Genomic DNA, 17,635 nt, shown 5'->3' with positions numbered 1-17,635 from the left:
TCTTTGGCCTTCCACTGTTCGAATAAGTATCTAAATGGATTTTACTAGTTGTTGTCTTTATTATTTATCTTGTTTTGCATTCCTTGAATTGCTTGGATCTATAGTGTGGTGTCTTTCTTTCCTATGGAAAATTGCTTACCAATATCTCTTCAAATGCCTCTTGTTCAGGTTTTCTACTTTCTCCTTCTGAGATTTCAATTACGCATACATTATACTTAGAGATACTGTGCAGAGGTACAGCCATTGGGTTATTATTGTCTGGCTTTTTTCTCGCTCTTTTTTCTCTTCCCATTTCTTTTCAGTAATGATTTTTGGCTTATATTCAGGTATACTGATTCTTTCCTCATCTGTGTCAATATATACTAATAAGCCTGACAAAGGCAATTACCACCTCTCATTACTATGTTTTTCATTCTTCTTATTATCATTTGATACTTCTAATAATTTCTATCTACTGAAATTCCTCTTCTGATCACGTTTGTTGTTCACCTATGCTGCCAGAGTCTTTAATAAATTAATCAGTTATTTTAAATGTTCTGATAGCCAACAGTTGGGTCATGAGTCTGTTTGTATTCATTGCTTTGTCCTGTGAAAGTTTGCTGTTTTTCTCATTTATTATGTGTCCCAGTTTTGTTGTTGTTGCTGTTGTTGTTTGTTTGTTTGGAAGTCAAATATTTGTATACTTGAAGACTCAGGCAATTAGCATTTAAGCCTGGAAAGGGATTTGTTTCTTCTCTTCTTAGGCCTTAAGTTCAAGGGAGACAGTGAAGTCAATCCAGTTGGAAGTGGTGATGCTTTATGGTTCTGTTACTGCTATGGTTATTTATAATACACCACTGACTTCTAATTCCAACAGCTTTAAAGCACAGGCTCATTTGTCAGAGGTAGTGTCCCTGTTGCAAGGTGTGCTGTTCCATCCTCATATTTAGCCTTTCTTTATGTGAATGTACCTTACAGATTCTCTCCACACTTTTCTTTCTTTGCCACATACCCAGCACATATCTCTGTTACCAATAATTTCTCATTTGATGGTGGAAGGGGCACCTGAGATTCTGCCTCAGTCTTAGTCAGACTGAAAAGGGAAGATTCTCAATGGTCTTGCCTTCAACCCCTCCCAACTGCAGAAACCTCTAGTCCTTCATCTTACATTCCTGTTTTGACTTCCAGGAACAGAGGGCTTATTTTTCCCTAGTCGGAGACTGCAAAACTTCTTCACCTGTGCCCGAGGGTTAACAGGGTTTGCAGTCCTTGCACTAGCAACTTGAGCCTTCCCTTCTAGAATCATGCAAAGCAGTGCCTTCCCCATAATGGGTGCTGTTCTCCACAAGGAAGGTATTATTCACTATCTTAGACCCTTTCTCCTTGCAAATCTGGTTTATCCCTAATTTCTTCTTCAGATCTGCATTCCTTTTTCCAAAATTGGGTTCTATAAAATTCTTGCCAGCAGTCTATACATCTATTTCCATTATTCTGGTAAACTTCTACCAGTTTTATCTGCAATTTGATAGCCACAGGCATCCCCTGTTCTCAGTATCTTTCCTATACCTGTACTAACATTTAACAGCCCCTCACCATATACTGACTCAGGTTTACAAATATTTGCTAGGTTTGACAGTGAAGAAGTAGGTATTTATTTTCATTCTCCTTGTTGCTTTATCATCCAAAAAGGAAAGGCAGCACGTTTCTTTAAAACACATTTTTTGGACCAAATATTGGTAAAGATTATTTGTTTTCTTACTGCATTTTAGTACAAAAACACATAAATACATATCAGATAGGGCCTCCCTGGTGGTGCTAGGGTTTGAAGCACACTGCTGTGTGGTTATCCACAGTCACTGCAGCACAAGTTCAATTCCTGGCTAGAGAGGTGATCCACCTTGCACAGCAGACCTCTCCTGTCTTACTCACAGTGTGTTTCAGTCAATCTGCCTGTTCTGCTCCCACTCTCTCTGGTGAATCCTCTCACCACCACCCCCATACTTCTGGCCTGTACTCCAATTCTTGAATGCATATATTAAAAAAAATCTTTTTAAATAAATAAATACCAGAATAACAACATTAAAAACAAGAATTCAAATGTACTACATAATTACTAGCAGATTTTCCAATTTAAAAAACTGAAAAATAGTTATAGATTAACCAATGCAAAATAAAATGATATCCTTGTCTAATATGTACAATTTCCACCACTTCAACTTAAGAAACATAAGAGATCTTTAAAAAATAAGAGGAGGGGGGCCTGAGTTTTTACATATGAATAAACTAAAAACAGCAGGGCACTTTAGCTTATCAAAACCTAAGAGAATATGGTCCAATTCCGTAAATCACAGACAATACTAACCATTAGTGTCCTACAAATTCCAGAATAAGGGAACTGTGCCCTGCTACACATTGCTATGGAATGAACTGAGTTTCCCCCAAATTCGTATTGTTCAAACCCTAACTTTTACATTTGGAAACAGGGCCTTATTGAAGGTAATTGTGGTTAAGTGAGGTAATATGGGTGGAGCCCATATCCAAAGGGGTTAGTGCCCTTATAGAAAAGACACCAAAGAGTTTGTTCTCTTACATTCCTTCTCCACCATGTGAGGACAAAAGAAGATTTAGATGTCTTCAAATACCAGAAAAAGAGCTCTCACTAGAATTCAACCTGATTCTCAAATTTCTAGTCTTTGGAACGGGGAGGAAGTTAACTTCTGTTGTTTAAACTGCCTAGTCTATGGTATTTTGCTGTGGCTGCCCTAGGTGAGTGAGACAAAATGAGAAAATGTAGTTTTAGGATCAATGACTAGGTGTATTTTAAGAGTGTAGGGTTTAGAAACAGGTGAAAAATTAGGCCTAAATATAAGATATTAATCAAATTTGTAGTATTTTCTTATATTCCAAAGATAATTCACATAAAATACAGTTAAATAAAATGAAATAAATCAATTAATGATTTTTGGGGACAAAAATAAATATTCATAACCAGTCAAAAACACAAGTCCAAAACTAAGGGTCAGAAAATACACAAAACATTAGAATATATCAAGTTGTCTTAATGAGAGTGGCAAAGAGAGGACAAGGAAAAAACACTATAATTCTTCTGCATACACAAATTTGCTAAAGTCTCTAATAATGACACAGTGAGTCAAAGGACAGAGTCACAGTTAGTAAAGCAAATAAACTTTCTGCTTACATGTTTAAAAGATCCATATGGAACGGCAATGGACCCTGTCTCTTCTAAATAATCTTCCCAGCTTAATTCCACTTCTTCCACACCAGATCCAGCATCTGGATTTAAAATCAAAATAAAACAGAAACAGGTGAGTTCCAACTAAAGAAAACTCAAAGTACAAAGTCAAAAACTTAGGAAACCTAACTTACAGTTTAATTCTAAACAAGGTCATTTATTTACACACAAAATAATTAGGTTTTCTTTTTTTTTTTTATAGGTAGGTTACTCTTGTGCAGTGCTTATCAATGAATCTCAATAGCATATCAGTGTGACATGACAGACTTTCCTTTTGGGATCTATCTGGGGTTCACCCAAATGGGTCAGAACACCTGGTTAAGAGTAACTATTACAATTATTCTGAAGTATAATTTATTATCTAATATAAAATATCTTGAGAGCCTGAACATGCACTTCAAACTTTAATTTTCAATCTGATTCTTAGCATAGTATTCCCCCAACTAAAAGATACCACTAATCAATATTTTGGCCCAATCAAAAAAATGTGGAGTTATCCTTGCTTTCCTTCCTTTCTTTCACATCTTACATCTAATCTTCAGAAATTTATGCAGATACTACCTTTAAGACATACCTTAAATCTAATCACTTCCCATTATACATATTGCTATTTCTCTACTCCAGGTCTAACCACAATACCTTTCACCATTTAATTACATTCATAATAAAATCTAAAGTCTTTGGAAGACTGTAAATGTCTTTACATGATCCAACACCTAGCTCCCCATCTTGCCACTTTATCCCCAATCAGCCTCTGTTCACAGCATACAGTGACACTGAATTCCTTGCCAGTTTTCTTTAATCATGTTTTTTCCTCAAAGGCTCTGCATTCACTATTTCCTTAGCTCTAAGATTCACTCCCCACTATCGCATACGGCTACATTTCATTCAAGTCTCAACTCCAGAAAGGCTGCCCATTAGGACTAATCTAAGTAGAAACCTCCAGATTTTCTATTTATTATCTTCATGGAATTCACTCCTACTTGACAGTATACCATAAATCTTTTCACCTGCCCCATTAGATAATAATCTCCATGAAAATAGGAACTTTGCTTTAGTGATACCTGTATCTTTGTTGCAGCAGATATTGTATTTAATAAGTGAGAAAATACTCAAAGACCCCATAAAATCATAACACTACTTCACATACACTCCTAAAGAACAAGTGCTTTTTCACCAATGTGTTCCCACTGCCCAAACAATGCCTGGCATCAGCAAGGTCACAACAGTCATTGAATGAGTACCTGTGGGAGAGCCCTGGCATCACACAAACAGAAGGCAGCAAGTGCAAGGATGAGTACCAGAGTACTGTCTGCAATAGCATCAGACAGAAGCAACTGGTAGGAGAAGACATAAATGATGGCAATGTAACAACAGAGTACTACTAGGTATCAGCTGAAGTGAATGAATTGGTATTAATATAGATAAATCTTAAAACACACACACAGAGCATGTAAAGGTGGCAGGTGCAGAATTAAACCATAGCAAGGTACAATTTAGGCTTCAAAACAAATCTTTGCAGTATAATGTTTATAAATTCATGCAAAATAATATGAGTACAAAAACAATGGAAAAAATACACATCAACTTCAACAGTGCTACCTTTGGAGATAGAGAGAAGAAAACAGAATTAGAAGAAAGTACCAAAGAGGCTTAAATTGTAATATGCTTTACTTTTCTTCCTAAATGGAAGCAACAGATGAAAACATGTTCAACAACATTAGGGAAATATGAGTCAAAACCACGATGAGCTATCATCTCACACCCATGAAGGTTATGATTACCAAAAAAGCACAAGTAAGTGTTGATAACGAAATGGGTATTTGGTGAACTTTGGTCTAAGAATGCAAAATGGCACAGACAACTTATACTAATGGTCCCTCAAAAAATTAAAAATTACTGTATGAGTCAGAAATTCCACTTCTGAGCATACATCCAGAAGAATTAAAAGCAAAGATTTAAACAGATATTTGTATACAAATGTTCATAACAGCATTACTCACAATAACCAAAACGTGGAAATAATTCAGTGCAACAAAAGATGAATGGGTAAACAAAATGTGGTACATATGTACTAAGAAATATCACTCTGTTTTAAAAAGGAAATGATACATGCTACATAAGTACATTATACTAAGTGAAATAAGTCAGTTATGAAAGGTCAAACACTATCTGGTTCCACTTACATGAGGTAGCACAAGTAGTAAAACTCATTCGACAAAGAAAAATGGTGACTGGACTTGAAGAGAGGACACAGTTTAATGGACACAGAGTTTCATGTTAGGAAGATGAAAAAATGTTCTGTAGATGGTCTGTGGTGATGGTGGGACAACAATGTAAATTTATTTATTAATGTCACTTAACTATTTTTTAAAAAGGTAAATTGTACTATGGGTAAATTTACATGTAAAAAGGTGAAACAATTCCTAAGGAAACAAATATTAGGAAATGTTTATATTTATTATATCTTCAGGTAGGTTTATGAGTGATCATTAAACTGTGTCTCATTTGTTTTTATGCACTTGAAATTTCTCTAGAAATAAAAGCCAACAAAAACTGTAGAGAGCATCCTAAAAGTGTATATAAGCCAGTGAAGGTTGATTTCCTAACAGGGCTGGGATACAATGACGCTCAGCAAGGACCCGGTGCCCTCCAACAGTGTACCAATTTAGAGATGCAAATTTACTCATTTAAAAAAAAATGCAAATTAAAACTATACTTAGATACCTGAACAAGAAAATTTCCAAAGTTTGCCAACATATTCTTTGGTAAGACTAAAAGCACAGTAACACAATCTGGGTGAAAGAGAAACTGGCAGTCTCACGTGTGTGTTCATCTTTTGATTGAGTAACCCTACTTCTAGGAATCTATCTCAAAGATAAAATGGCAAAATCAAAAAGACATACATACAAAGCCATTCACTGCAGCACAATTTGTAACAGACTGGAAACAACCCAAAAATCCATCAGTAATGAACTGCTGAATAAAATAATGTTATCGCATCTAATACTATCTAGCTCTAAAAAGGAATGAAAATGACTTTTATATACTGATGTGTAATAACCTTGAGTATAGAGTGAAAAAGCAAACTACAGAGTATTTTTTTTATCATATGTCTATTTCTGTGTAGGATGAGTGAGCTTAATGTAAATATATATGTATATACTCACACATAAGAACAATGGAATAAGTTAAAAAATAGTAAAACTTTATGTGGAAGAGAAAAAGGATGAAGATTATTAGGTTGAAACTGGGAACACTATTACATAATTTTGACTTTACATATGCATAATAAACACTTTATACAACTTAGAAACATGTATTAAATGGAAAGAAAAAGTTCTAAAAATTGTAGCACCTCTTTTACCCAAGTGATAGGAAAGCTCAATAATGTTTAAAATAAACAAGTCAATTCCTAAATGGCAGGATATCATTTCAGCATATCTACTCTTCTAGAAAAAGGGCAAAATACTTTTTCAGTGAACATTATGAGTATCTCTAGTGCCAGGTTTTCTGCACTGCACATAAGTCTTAAGAAACTTCTGGTTTAGTGGTAGAAGGACAAGTCACCCAATGCAACACAGTGAGTAATGGTATTCCACACTCTGAAGAATGAATTCTGCTCAGCAAAACCAATACCTGCATCAAGCTGCTGCTCCCCGTTCATTTCCACAGCACACAGGCTATCACTCCCCCACACGAAGGACAGGACTTAGCTTTCTTCTGCTATGATCATAAGATTATTTGCAGGTCTCAAGCTTCTGTTCAATGGGCATCCAACTGTGCAGATGAAAAGTGCTAAAAAAATAAAAAGAATACAGAGTCTGAAACCCAAGTGTGTTTACTTCCTCATAAGAAATGGCATTCAAATAGGTGAAGGGGGCAAATATAAAACATACAGGGAGAACTAATGAGATTAGGAAAAAATGATGGCACCTTATCTAATTCTAAAGGCCATACATGTGTGTGAGTAGTGTATGCCAACAAGATTTTGATATCTAAAAATCACAATAAATTAACAAGTATTAATTACGCACACTAATTACAAAAGGTTACTAAACACAACATTTAAGCAGATTACAATAATTAAGCAGCATGGTTCCTAGTCACAAAAACTTGTATTCCTAATGATTTTCTGTGGGGGAATTAAGGTTAAATGGACCAACCTCAATTGCTGTCTTACACAGTGAATAAGATTCAGGACACACTCATTTATTTAGTTTTTCATTTTATTTATCCAGAATGGGTTATTATGGTTCTTCAGTTATATTAATCTACAATTACATTTATAAGAGGATCCCTCCAAAATAAACTGACTCCATTTTTCTTTTTAACAACTTTATTAGCATTTATTTTGAATACCAAAATTTCCCATTTTAAGTGTACAATTTAATGATTTTTAGAAAATTTCCAGCTGTACCACCATCACCATAATCCATTTTCTACTTTGAAAAGAAAAATGAGTAAAATATCTGATCAGTCTACATTTTAAAAATTAGAGTTAATATTTATAAAATGTCCTCAATCGGCCCTCCCTGGTGGTGCAGCCGGTTAAAGCACAGGACTAAGAAGCTAAAGCCACTTCTGCGTGAGTTCGAATCCTTCCTGCCCCGGAGGTGACCACATGGCATGTCAGACCTCTCCTGACCCATCCGCTGCTCCCCTCAGCAGTTTACTTCGTCTATCTGCCTGTTCTGCTTCCCACTCTGTCTCTGGTGAAGCCTCTCACCGTCCCTGAGCCTCTGGCCTGTACCCCAGTTCTGTATGCACAAATAAATAAATCCTTAAAAAAATAAATAAATAAAATGTCCTCAATCTAGGCCCTACCTGGGAGCGCAATGTGTTAAAAGCACAGCACTGAAAAGCTAGCTGCAACTGCTTCAGCACGAGTTCAACCCCCAGCCAAGGAGCTTACCCACATGGCTCAGCACACCCTTCCTGCCTCACCTGCTGCTCCCTTAATAGTGTACTTCGTCAATCTGCCTGTTCTGTTCCCCACTCTGTCTTGGGGGAAAAATTTATTACTGTTGGTCCAGTAACCCTTTAAAAATTTTATCTTGTGATCTGATGATTCAAAATTTAGATATAGTAAACATAACATTGTGTTAGTGTTATGCAACATAATGATTTTATATATATATATATATATATATATATATATATATATATATATATATATACTGAATCACCATATTATAGATTATATCCTTAGGCCTATATCTGGTACTTGGAGGTTTATATTTTTGATTACTTTCTCTATCCCCTCCCACCCCCATCTCTTTGCTTCAATTACAAGTTTGTTCTATTTATGATTTTGGCTTTTTCCTTTTACTTCTGTTTTAAGATTCCACATATTTAAGTGAGACACAGTATTTGTCATTAACTACCTCATTCACATTGCTTAGCAAAATGCTGTCAGGGTTCATCTACAAAATGCAAATGACAAGATTTCCTCTTTTTAATATTCCACACGTATTATGTGTTTATACAAAAATACTTGCAAAGTTCCCAGCAAAAAAGCTTTTTCATCAGTAACACAGAGGGGAAGAAAGAACCCTCAACTTACTAAAGAGACTACACACAACAATATCACCAGATAACAAAGCAGAAGATAATGAATTTCTTTTAATGAAACTAACATAACTAATGATGAAAGATAAAGAAATAATAATCTCTTCTTTAAAAAAAAAATGAACCTAAGTATTGACCATCAGTAATAGATTTCATAATCAAAAAGCAAAAAAAAAAAAAAAAAAAAAGAAATCTGAAATTCTGTGCCTGATGTAAGAACAATAACACTATGGGAAAAAGTCTCAAAATTAATCATAAGCCCTAGTGTAAGAGCTAAAGTATAAAACATCTGGAATAGAAGGAAAAAAAATCTACAAAATAAACATTTAATACAGATCTGTATATAGAAACCTCTACAACACAATAAACCCAGTTCTTTTTTTTAATGCCAGGTAAGTAAATCTAATAGTGACACAGAGGTCAAATGAAAATTATCAAATGCTCTGGATAGACTGTACACATGAAAAGAGCAAGGTTAAAGGAAGCCTTGGTTTAAATCAGGTCCAGAATGAGGACTTACTTTTTTTTTTTATTTATTTATTCATATGGAACTGGGGTACAGGCCAGAGATGTGGAGGGTGAGAGAATTCACCAGAGACAGAGAGGGTAGCAGAAAAGGCAGAGTGATGAAGTACACTGCTGAGGGGAGCAGCGGGCGGGTCAGGAGAGGTCTGCCGCGCCATGTGGTCACCTCCGGGGCAGGCGGAATTCGAACTCACGCGGTAGTGGCTTTAGCTTCTTAGTGCTGTGCTTTCTTTAACCCACTGCGCCACCAGGGAGGGCCCAACTTACTTTTGAAAAACAAAGATGACAGGCTAGGCCCTCCCTGGCTACCAAAACATAAATTCATGACTCTGTGTATTATATTCTCATAGCAATAACACTTTTCCTTCACAGATTTCAAGAGGACTCCCACTAACTTTTAATTATGATTAAAAATCATAAGTAGGCCCTCCCTGGTGGCACAGTGGGTTAAAGCACTGCACTGAGAAGCTAAAGCCACTTCCGCATGAGTTCGATTCCCGCCTGCCCCGGAGAAGATCCACATGGCAAGGCAGACCTCTCCTGACCCGCCCGCTGCACCCCTCAGCAGTGTACTTTGTCGATCTGCCTGTTCTGCTCCCCACTCTGTCTCTAGTGAAGCCTCTCACCGCCCCTGAGCCTCTGGCCTTTACCCCAGTTCTGTATGTACAAATAAACAAATCTTAAAAAAAAAAGATTTAAAAATCATAAGTAACCTGGTGGTGCAGCAGGTTAAAGCACAGCACTAAGAAGCTAAAGCCACTTCAGCATGAGTTCGAACCCACCCCAGATGTGATCCACACAGCGCAGCAGTCCTCTCCTGACTCGCCCCCTGCTCCCTTCAGCACTGTACTTCATCAATCTGCCTGTTCTGCTCCCTACTCTGTCTCTGGTGAAGCCTCTCACTGCCCCTGCACCTCTGACCTGTACCCCAGTTCTGTATGCATAAATAAATAATTCTTTTTTAAAAATAATAATAATTCCAGGCTAAAGGATAAGAGCAGAGATCTCAAGGAAAGTGAAATGTGTTTCAGATACAGCAGTTAGTCTAATTCGGTTTGAGCTGAGGGCATCAAGACCAAAAAATAAAACCAGATAGCTAGGTTGGGGATAGCCTGGAGACCACATTTATCAAAAACTTGAACTTCAACCTGAAAAAAAATATGGTAACACTGAGAGTTTCTAAACAAGGATAAATGACATAAAAGTAAATAGTAATATGTATATGAAGATGGAGAGTGATGTTAAGGATGGAGTGGAGCAGAAGAGCATGGAAGCTAGTTCAGAGGATGCTTATTTAGCAGTTCTTAAAGGAAATAAGAAGACCCCAAAATATCAGAAGATTGAAAAGACAAAAAAGAAACACTTCACTAATATAATATTTACAGTTTACACAGGACTTTTACAACTAGACACTTGCAGCTCCCAGAGACCATGGCGGGAAGGCAGCTTGGCTGGGGTCAAGTTGGAGTGGCCTTAGCCCACTACTTCTGTACTTCCTCCTCCCTCAGTCCCAGTGACACTGGTGCCAGCCACGGCTCTCTAAAGCCAAGAGGGCAGGCCCAGAGTGGGCTTTTCCCCCTTTTACATCTGCTTCTAGGGTGCTAAATGGACCCAGCAAGTGCAAGCTAAATGGATCAAACAAGTGTGAGCCTAATGGACCAACCAGGTATGAGGAAAATGGACCAATCAAATACAGGGTAGGCAGCATGCAAAAGAAAGCATGGAAGCTTGAGGTTGGCATCAGTTGTATGTGCATGTACTGGGGAGAAGGGGAGTAGGTTTACATGCATGGTGACAGGATGGATCAGTATGCTGGTTTATGGGATAATAAGGTGACACATAAGACTGTAAAATAACAAGTAAAAGTTAAAATACAAAAGGCACCAAGCAAATAAGGCTTGAGTACTGTTACATTTTTGCCAACTGACATATACACAATTAATAAATAGTTAGGACTAAAGGTAGACAGGAAGACTATTAGAGATAGTCTAACCCAGAGATGTAAGGTTGAGTGCCTGGCACATAGAGGCAGTCCTCAGAACGCTGAGACATTTCAAAGCAGAAAATGACATAAAAATGAAATTCTATCCTGTGAAAGACCAAATAGTAATGAAGAATAACTAAAACATTGAATTTATGATCATAAATACTACACCCTTTATCAGAAATAGTCTTAACAAATTACTATTATAAAGAATATATTTTATTTTAGAGTATAATCAGGACTTTTAAATTCTTCTTCTGTGAAGAAATTTTAATTACTTATACCTTAAAATAGTAGAATCTAGAATACCCCAGTGTAACACTTAAGAATTAAGAGAATCAAGAGAATCGTTTCCACATTCTACAATTATAACTAAGTATATAAACTTACTCGTTTTTCTTTTGTCAAAATGCTCTCATAATTTTGTTACTATTGGATAATAATCAGTTAGTAACTTTAATTACTCCAAAGAAGAATATGACTTATTTATGAAGCATCATTTTCTTTAATATCTGTCTTGAGGTCAAGGAGGGTAAGAGCTAACATATAGTGCCTACTGAGCAAGGCACTATGGGTTAAGATAGCTCACCCATTTCCTCACTCTTCGAAACAGTCTCATGTTAAAGGTCAGGAAATGAGACTTAAAGACTTTAACTAGTTCAAGGTTCACAATTACAGCGAAATCTGAAACTTAAATTCTTTCTCCACACTATTAAGCTACCAATCAAAGTAAAATCTTTACATATGTGCTTTATCTAAAATGGATTTACTCATTTTTTATCATTTTCTCAAATATTTGCCACATATTCTTAGTCTCAATTCAAGAAAGACAGACTGTTCCTTAGAAAACTCTAGAGCCACCACTTAACAATAAATACATCTGAGCTGCCATTGGTAACAGGTTATTTCTTTGTAAAAATCTCCGGGGAACAATAGCACATCTAATCTACCTTATAACTGTAAAGCTATTTTACAACATTCTTCACTGCACATCACAAAATCAGATGTCCAAGTCACTGACTGATGTGTCCCAGCTCTCTTGGGACTGGACTCTTGAAAACAGACAGGCACTCAGTGCTGACAGAGTATAGGAATGAGTCAAGACACAGCTGGAATGAACTTCACGGCAGAAAGAAATCATGAAGCTGGAGGACGCCCCCCAAAAAGAGCATAAACACAACCTCACCTCAGCAAAATCACTTAAAAATGCAAAATCACCTTTGAGTCATATAAAAAAAATAACAGATTTTATAATAGACACTGTATGTTAGTTCTTTTCCTCCCTGACCTCAAGATAGTTTTTAAGGACAATGATTCTGTATTTAAAACAAAAAAACAAAAAAAAACATGTTCCTCCTTGAAGTTATTAAAGGTTATCAGATTTTTTTAATATATGTAAATCTGACAAGTGTAATTCCATCTCATTTTTTTTAAATGTTCACTTCCCCCCAAATAAAGCCAGGACAATGATAAAAATAGAGATAATAACAAGCACTGACAGGGATGTGGAGAGAATGGAATTTTCATACATTACTGGTGGGAATGCTAAATGATGCCTCTGGAAAACAGATTCTCTTTTTCTCCTTCCTATTTTATTATCTCCTTACCTTCCCACAGTCCAAGTTTCCTGTTTAAATTATACATGCAGGGCCAACCAATATTTGTAGAGTGAATAGTAGAAAGGCCAAACAAATTAAAGATGGGAGGACAGAAAAAGAAAACATTTCCAAGCTATACCTAGGTTTCCACCATAGTTTTAAGTAAGATTTTTGCATATTATAACTGAAAGCAGAGGTTCCCTACAGGCTTAATTGAATCTAACTGTAATATTCTATATATAACAACCTATTCATAGCTTTAGCAGCAATTTATTTTCTATCAAGTGCATTTCTATGAAAGAGCAAATCCAGTTATTGTTCTTCAACAACTAGTATGAAGAGTGATCAGCAAACCTAAACTTGCCAGTGCAAAAGAAAAGAAAAAATTGCTTAAAACACAATGACAAGAGGAAGAAATGGTAATACCACTATTTTATGCTTAAACTCATCAGAAAATACCTCTAAAATAGCAAAATGTTATCATGGGGTGATCAGTAAATGGGGTATATGCTTAAAATTTTCCATAATAAAAAGTTAAATAAAAGTCATTGCTTCTAAAAGTCAAAAGTAAGTACCCCTGGGTCACAGGTATATCCCCAGTCAAGATGCAGTCTGTTACCATTTGGAAAGTTAAATGCCCTATAACATTCTCTAACAGCATTTTCATAAGACACCAACTTCTCTTTGAGAACTTCTGCAGACAGGGGAAGCAGACTGTCCTCTGACTTTCTCTGTGTCACAGCAGCGAGCCTTTCTGTAAGAGTCTGTAACAACCACAGTTCAAACACAGCAATTTCAGGGGAGGATTTTTAAATCATTTGAAAGGGGTCGAAGTATATGGAAGGGGAAATAAGTTATTTTTGCTTGAATTCAAAAGAACATTCTTTTTTTAAGATTTATTTATATATGCTTACAGAACTGGGGTACAGGCCAGAGGTGTGGTGGGCAAGAGGATTCACCAGAGACACAGTGGGAGCAAAACAGGCAGATTGACAAAGTACACTGCTGAGGGGAGCAGCGGGTGGGTCCAGAAGAGTTCTGCCACGCCATGTGGGTCAGATCCTTGGCTGGGAATCGATCTGGTGCTGCAGTGACTTCAGAGAGCTTCATAATGCAGTGTTTTAACTCATTGTGCCACCAGGGAGAGCCAAAAGAACATTTTTAAAATAATAGTTTATTTTTACATCATTTTGTGCATTCTTTCATCTCAGTTGGGCTTCCCATCACCAAATCACCCATGTGTCATCACCATAGTACAATGCATTTCCCTCCACCCACAGTTTTGATCCCATTCCCCATTCTACCCCTATAAAATGTCTCTGGTATATTAACTGTTCATTGTTATTATTATTATTTTCTCGCCTGGTATGTTATACTCCTGCTATGAGTGAAACCATCGGTATTTTTCCTTTTCTTTCTGGCTTATTTCATTAAGCATGATCTTTTCCAGCTCCATCCATGTTGCTACAAAAGTCATGTGTTTATTTTTTTTTGGTTGCTGAGTAATATCCCATTGTGTATATGTACATCTTTTTAATCCAGTCATCCACTTTTGGGCATTTGGGCATTTGTTCTTTTGATGGATGCCTTTCTTTCCAATTGTAAATAAAGCAGCAGTAAACATGGGGGTGCAGGTATCTTTCTGAATCAGTGTTTTTGTGTCTTTTGGGTAGATAACCTAAAAGTGGGATTGCTGGGTCATATGGAAGCTCCATGTTTAGCAGTTTAAGGAACCACCAAACAGTTTTCCATAGTGGTTGTACTAGTTTGCATTCCCACCAGCAGTGCAGGAGAGTTCCTTTTTCTCCACAGTCTCACCAACATTTGTTGTTGCTAGTTGTTTGAAGATGTGCCATTCTCACTGGTGTGAAGTGGTATCTCATTGTGGTTTTAATTTGCATCTCCCTTATCAAAAAAATGTTGAACATTTTTTCATATGCTTGTTGGCCATCTGCATTTCCCAAGAAGAATATTTTTTATCCTAGAATTTTGACAAGGTATTATTTCTCTCTAAAGTGGCACTTCAGAAAGGGACTAAATTTGCACACAGAGGCCAGCACCGACCCCCAGTAGAGTCCCTCCTCCCAACCCCACATGCTGAAAGAGTTAAGAAGGACCACTAGACCAACCAAGTCCAGGGCCCTTTGCATACCAGTGCCCAGCACCTATCACCCACCACCACTGCCCCACACCTAAGAGAAAAAGGCTGAAGGGAATGCTGAAGGATATAAAATAAGTTCCACAAAGTTATCTGCTAAACCTACACCTCAAAAGCCAGAGTCCAAGAAAAAAGATCCCTGCAAGGGACAGAAAGGGATTCAAAGGAAAAAGAATAAAGTTCAGTTTTCAAGTACAGAAAAACACTGCAGAAACAGAGAGGCCCAAACAGACCAGACCCAGAAAGCCAAAGGTGCTGGAGATGACAAGTGAAGTATGTGCATTTTGGTAAATGCATACTTCTGGTGACCATACAATTTGCAATACTACTTTTATCAAATTATGCAGATTTTGTTTTACTTTTTTTTTAAGAACACAAAACACTTCTTTGTTTTTTGGGGGAAGGCATATCACTAATAGACTGTCTTCAAATTTGAACTGATTTAGGGGCAAAAGCAGTCCCTTTTAGTTTTAAGATTTATTTATTTATTCATACAGAACTGGGGTACATGCCAGAGATGCAGAGGGTGATAGGATTCACCAGGGAACAGAGTGGGGAGCAGAACAGGCAGATCGACGAAGTACACTGTAAGGGGAGCAGCGGGTGGGTCAGGAAAGGTCTGCCTCGCCATGTGGATCTCCTCGGGCAGGCAGGGATCGAACTCATGCTGAAGTGGCCTAAGCTTCTCAGTGCAGTGCTTTAACCCACTGCGCCACCAGGGAGGGCCAGTCCCTTTTAGTTTTGAGAGACTTTCTTCATGGTTCCAGGAGATTCCTTGATGTAGATAGGCATTAGATTCCTTGGCAGAGACACACTGTGGTGGGGAAAAAACTAAAATTCATTTTTATGTCCTCTTCTCCCTGTTCACCTTCAGCAGACACTTGACTCCCTTAAACCCAGAAACCTGTTGAGATCTGACACCAAAAAGTGTTATCAGTAAGTCAGGCAATGTGGACTTTCCAGAGTCACCACTAAGATGGCATCCATCAAAAGAACAGCAATTCCTTTTTTAGATTATGGACCTATGAGCTGATAAATCTGTCATTTTCATTGCATTTCCTGAGTCAGAATCAGCTTGTAAAAAGTTCCTAAACAGCCTGCTAAATATGGACTATCAATCCTTACTCTAAACTTTTCCCTGTTCAGGATATCAAATGAAGACTTCTTAGGGTTTCATAGTCACTTTCTGGACTATCAATCCTTACTCTAAACTTTCCCTGTTCAGGATATCAAATGAAGACTTCTTAGGGTTTCATAGTCACTTTCTGGTTTTGGTAGCCCATTGAAGAGGGAGTCTGAAAGCTGCTGCATACTGTTTTTTTGTTTTGTTTTGTTTTGAAAAGATTTTATTTATGCATACAAGAACTAGGGTATAGGCCAGAAGTATGGGGGGTGGGAGAGAGGATTCACCAGAGATGAGTGGGAAGTAGAACAGGCTGATCTACTGAAAGAGGGGAGCAGTGCATAAGACAAGAGAGGTCTGCTGCACCATGTGGATCAGCTCCCTGGCTGGGGACTGAATTCATGCTGCAGTAGCTGACACAGCCTCATAGTGCTGCACCACCAGGGAGGCCCTACATACTGTTAATGACAGTATACAGTATACCTTGCCTGAAAAATCATGATTATGAAAAGATTTTATGAAAAAGTTTGGGTGGAGGAAATACCTTAGTAAAAAATATGGGAAAATAAAAATAATAGAAGTTTATTTTCAGTTTATTTGGACTGAAGAAAATAATTTTTAAATTCTATTAGGAAATTAAGGTGCTGCACCTAGGTACGATTTTTCTTTCAATATCTTTAAAAGATTTTATTTATTTATTTTTGAATAGAAAAACTAGGGTGTAGGTTAGAGGTGTGGGGATGTGTGAGAGGATTCACCAGAGACAGAGTGGGAAGCAGAACAAGCAGATCTACTGAAATAAACTGCTGAGGGGAGCAGTGGATGAAACAGGGGATGCCTGCTGCTCCATGTGAGTTAGTTCCTTGGCCATCATGGTGGTAGCAGTGAGACTTAACCCCTAAGAAGATCCCACCTAGGTACAATTTTTTTTTTAAAGATTTATTTATTTGTGCATATAGAACTGGGGTACAGGCCAGAGGCTCAGGGGCAGCGAGAGGCTTCACCATAGACAGAGTGGGAAGCAGAATAGGCAGATCGACGAAGTACACTGCTGAGGGGAGCAGCGTGGAGGGTCAGGAGGGCAGGTCAGGAGAGGTCTGCCTTGCCATGTGGATCTCCTCCGGGTCAGGCGGGGATCGAACTCATGTGGAAGTGGTCTAAGCTTCTTTGTGCTGTGCTGTGCTTCAACCTGCTGCGCTACCAGGGAGGGCCCTACATAAATTTTTTTAATTAAAAAAATTGATTATATCCTTACAAGTCGATCAATGACCACATTGAAATGAATTCAAGCAACATATGTATTTACACACTAGTAGCACAGGATCATCCTTACAATACTTGAATTGCACAAATCCAAATAACCTGATTAAAAAAAGAAGCTGGGGCCCTCCCTGGTGGCACAGTCCGTTAAAGCACTGCCCTAAGAAGCTTACGCCACTTCCGC

General features: G+C 37.5%; 1 protein-coding gene across 1 annotated transcript in view; it reads right to left on the bottom strand.

Moving 5' to 3' along the window:
- The window catches only part of SFMBT1 (Scm-like with four mbt domains 1), a 71,834-nt gene that overhangs the window by 37,993 nt on the left and 16,206 nt on the right, over nucleotides 1–17,635 (bottom strand). Inside the window, exons 2-3 of the mRNA XM_004676066.2 lie at nucleotides 6,872–7,030; nucleotides 3,179–3,273 (exon numbers count right to left, since the gene is read on the bottom strand). Of these exons, the coding sequence (XP_004676123.1) occupies nucleotides 3,179–3,273; nucleotides 6,872–6,899 (123 nt within the window). The 5' untranslated portion in view covers nucleotides 6,900–7,030. The remainder of the gene's footprint in view (nucleotides 1–3,178; nucleotides 3,274–6,871; nucleotides 7,031–17,635) is intronic.

This window comes from Condylura cristata, unplaced genomic scaffold, assembly GCF_000260355.1.
Source record: "Condylura cristata isolate star-nosed mole 26May11 unplaced genomic scaffold, ConCri1.0 scaffold00004, whole genome shotgun sequence".
NCBI classification, from domain to species: domain Eukaryota; kingdom Metazoa; phylum Chordata; class Mammalia; order Eulipotyphla; family Talpidae; genus Condylura; species Condylura cristata.
The sequence above is the reverse complement of the archived record's forward strand: the minus strand, read 5'-3'. Positions and strand labels throughout refer to the sequence as shown.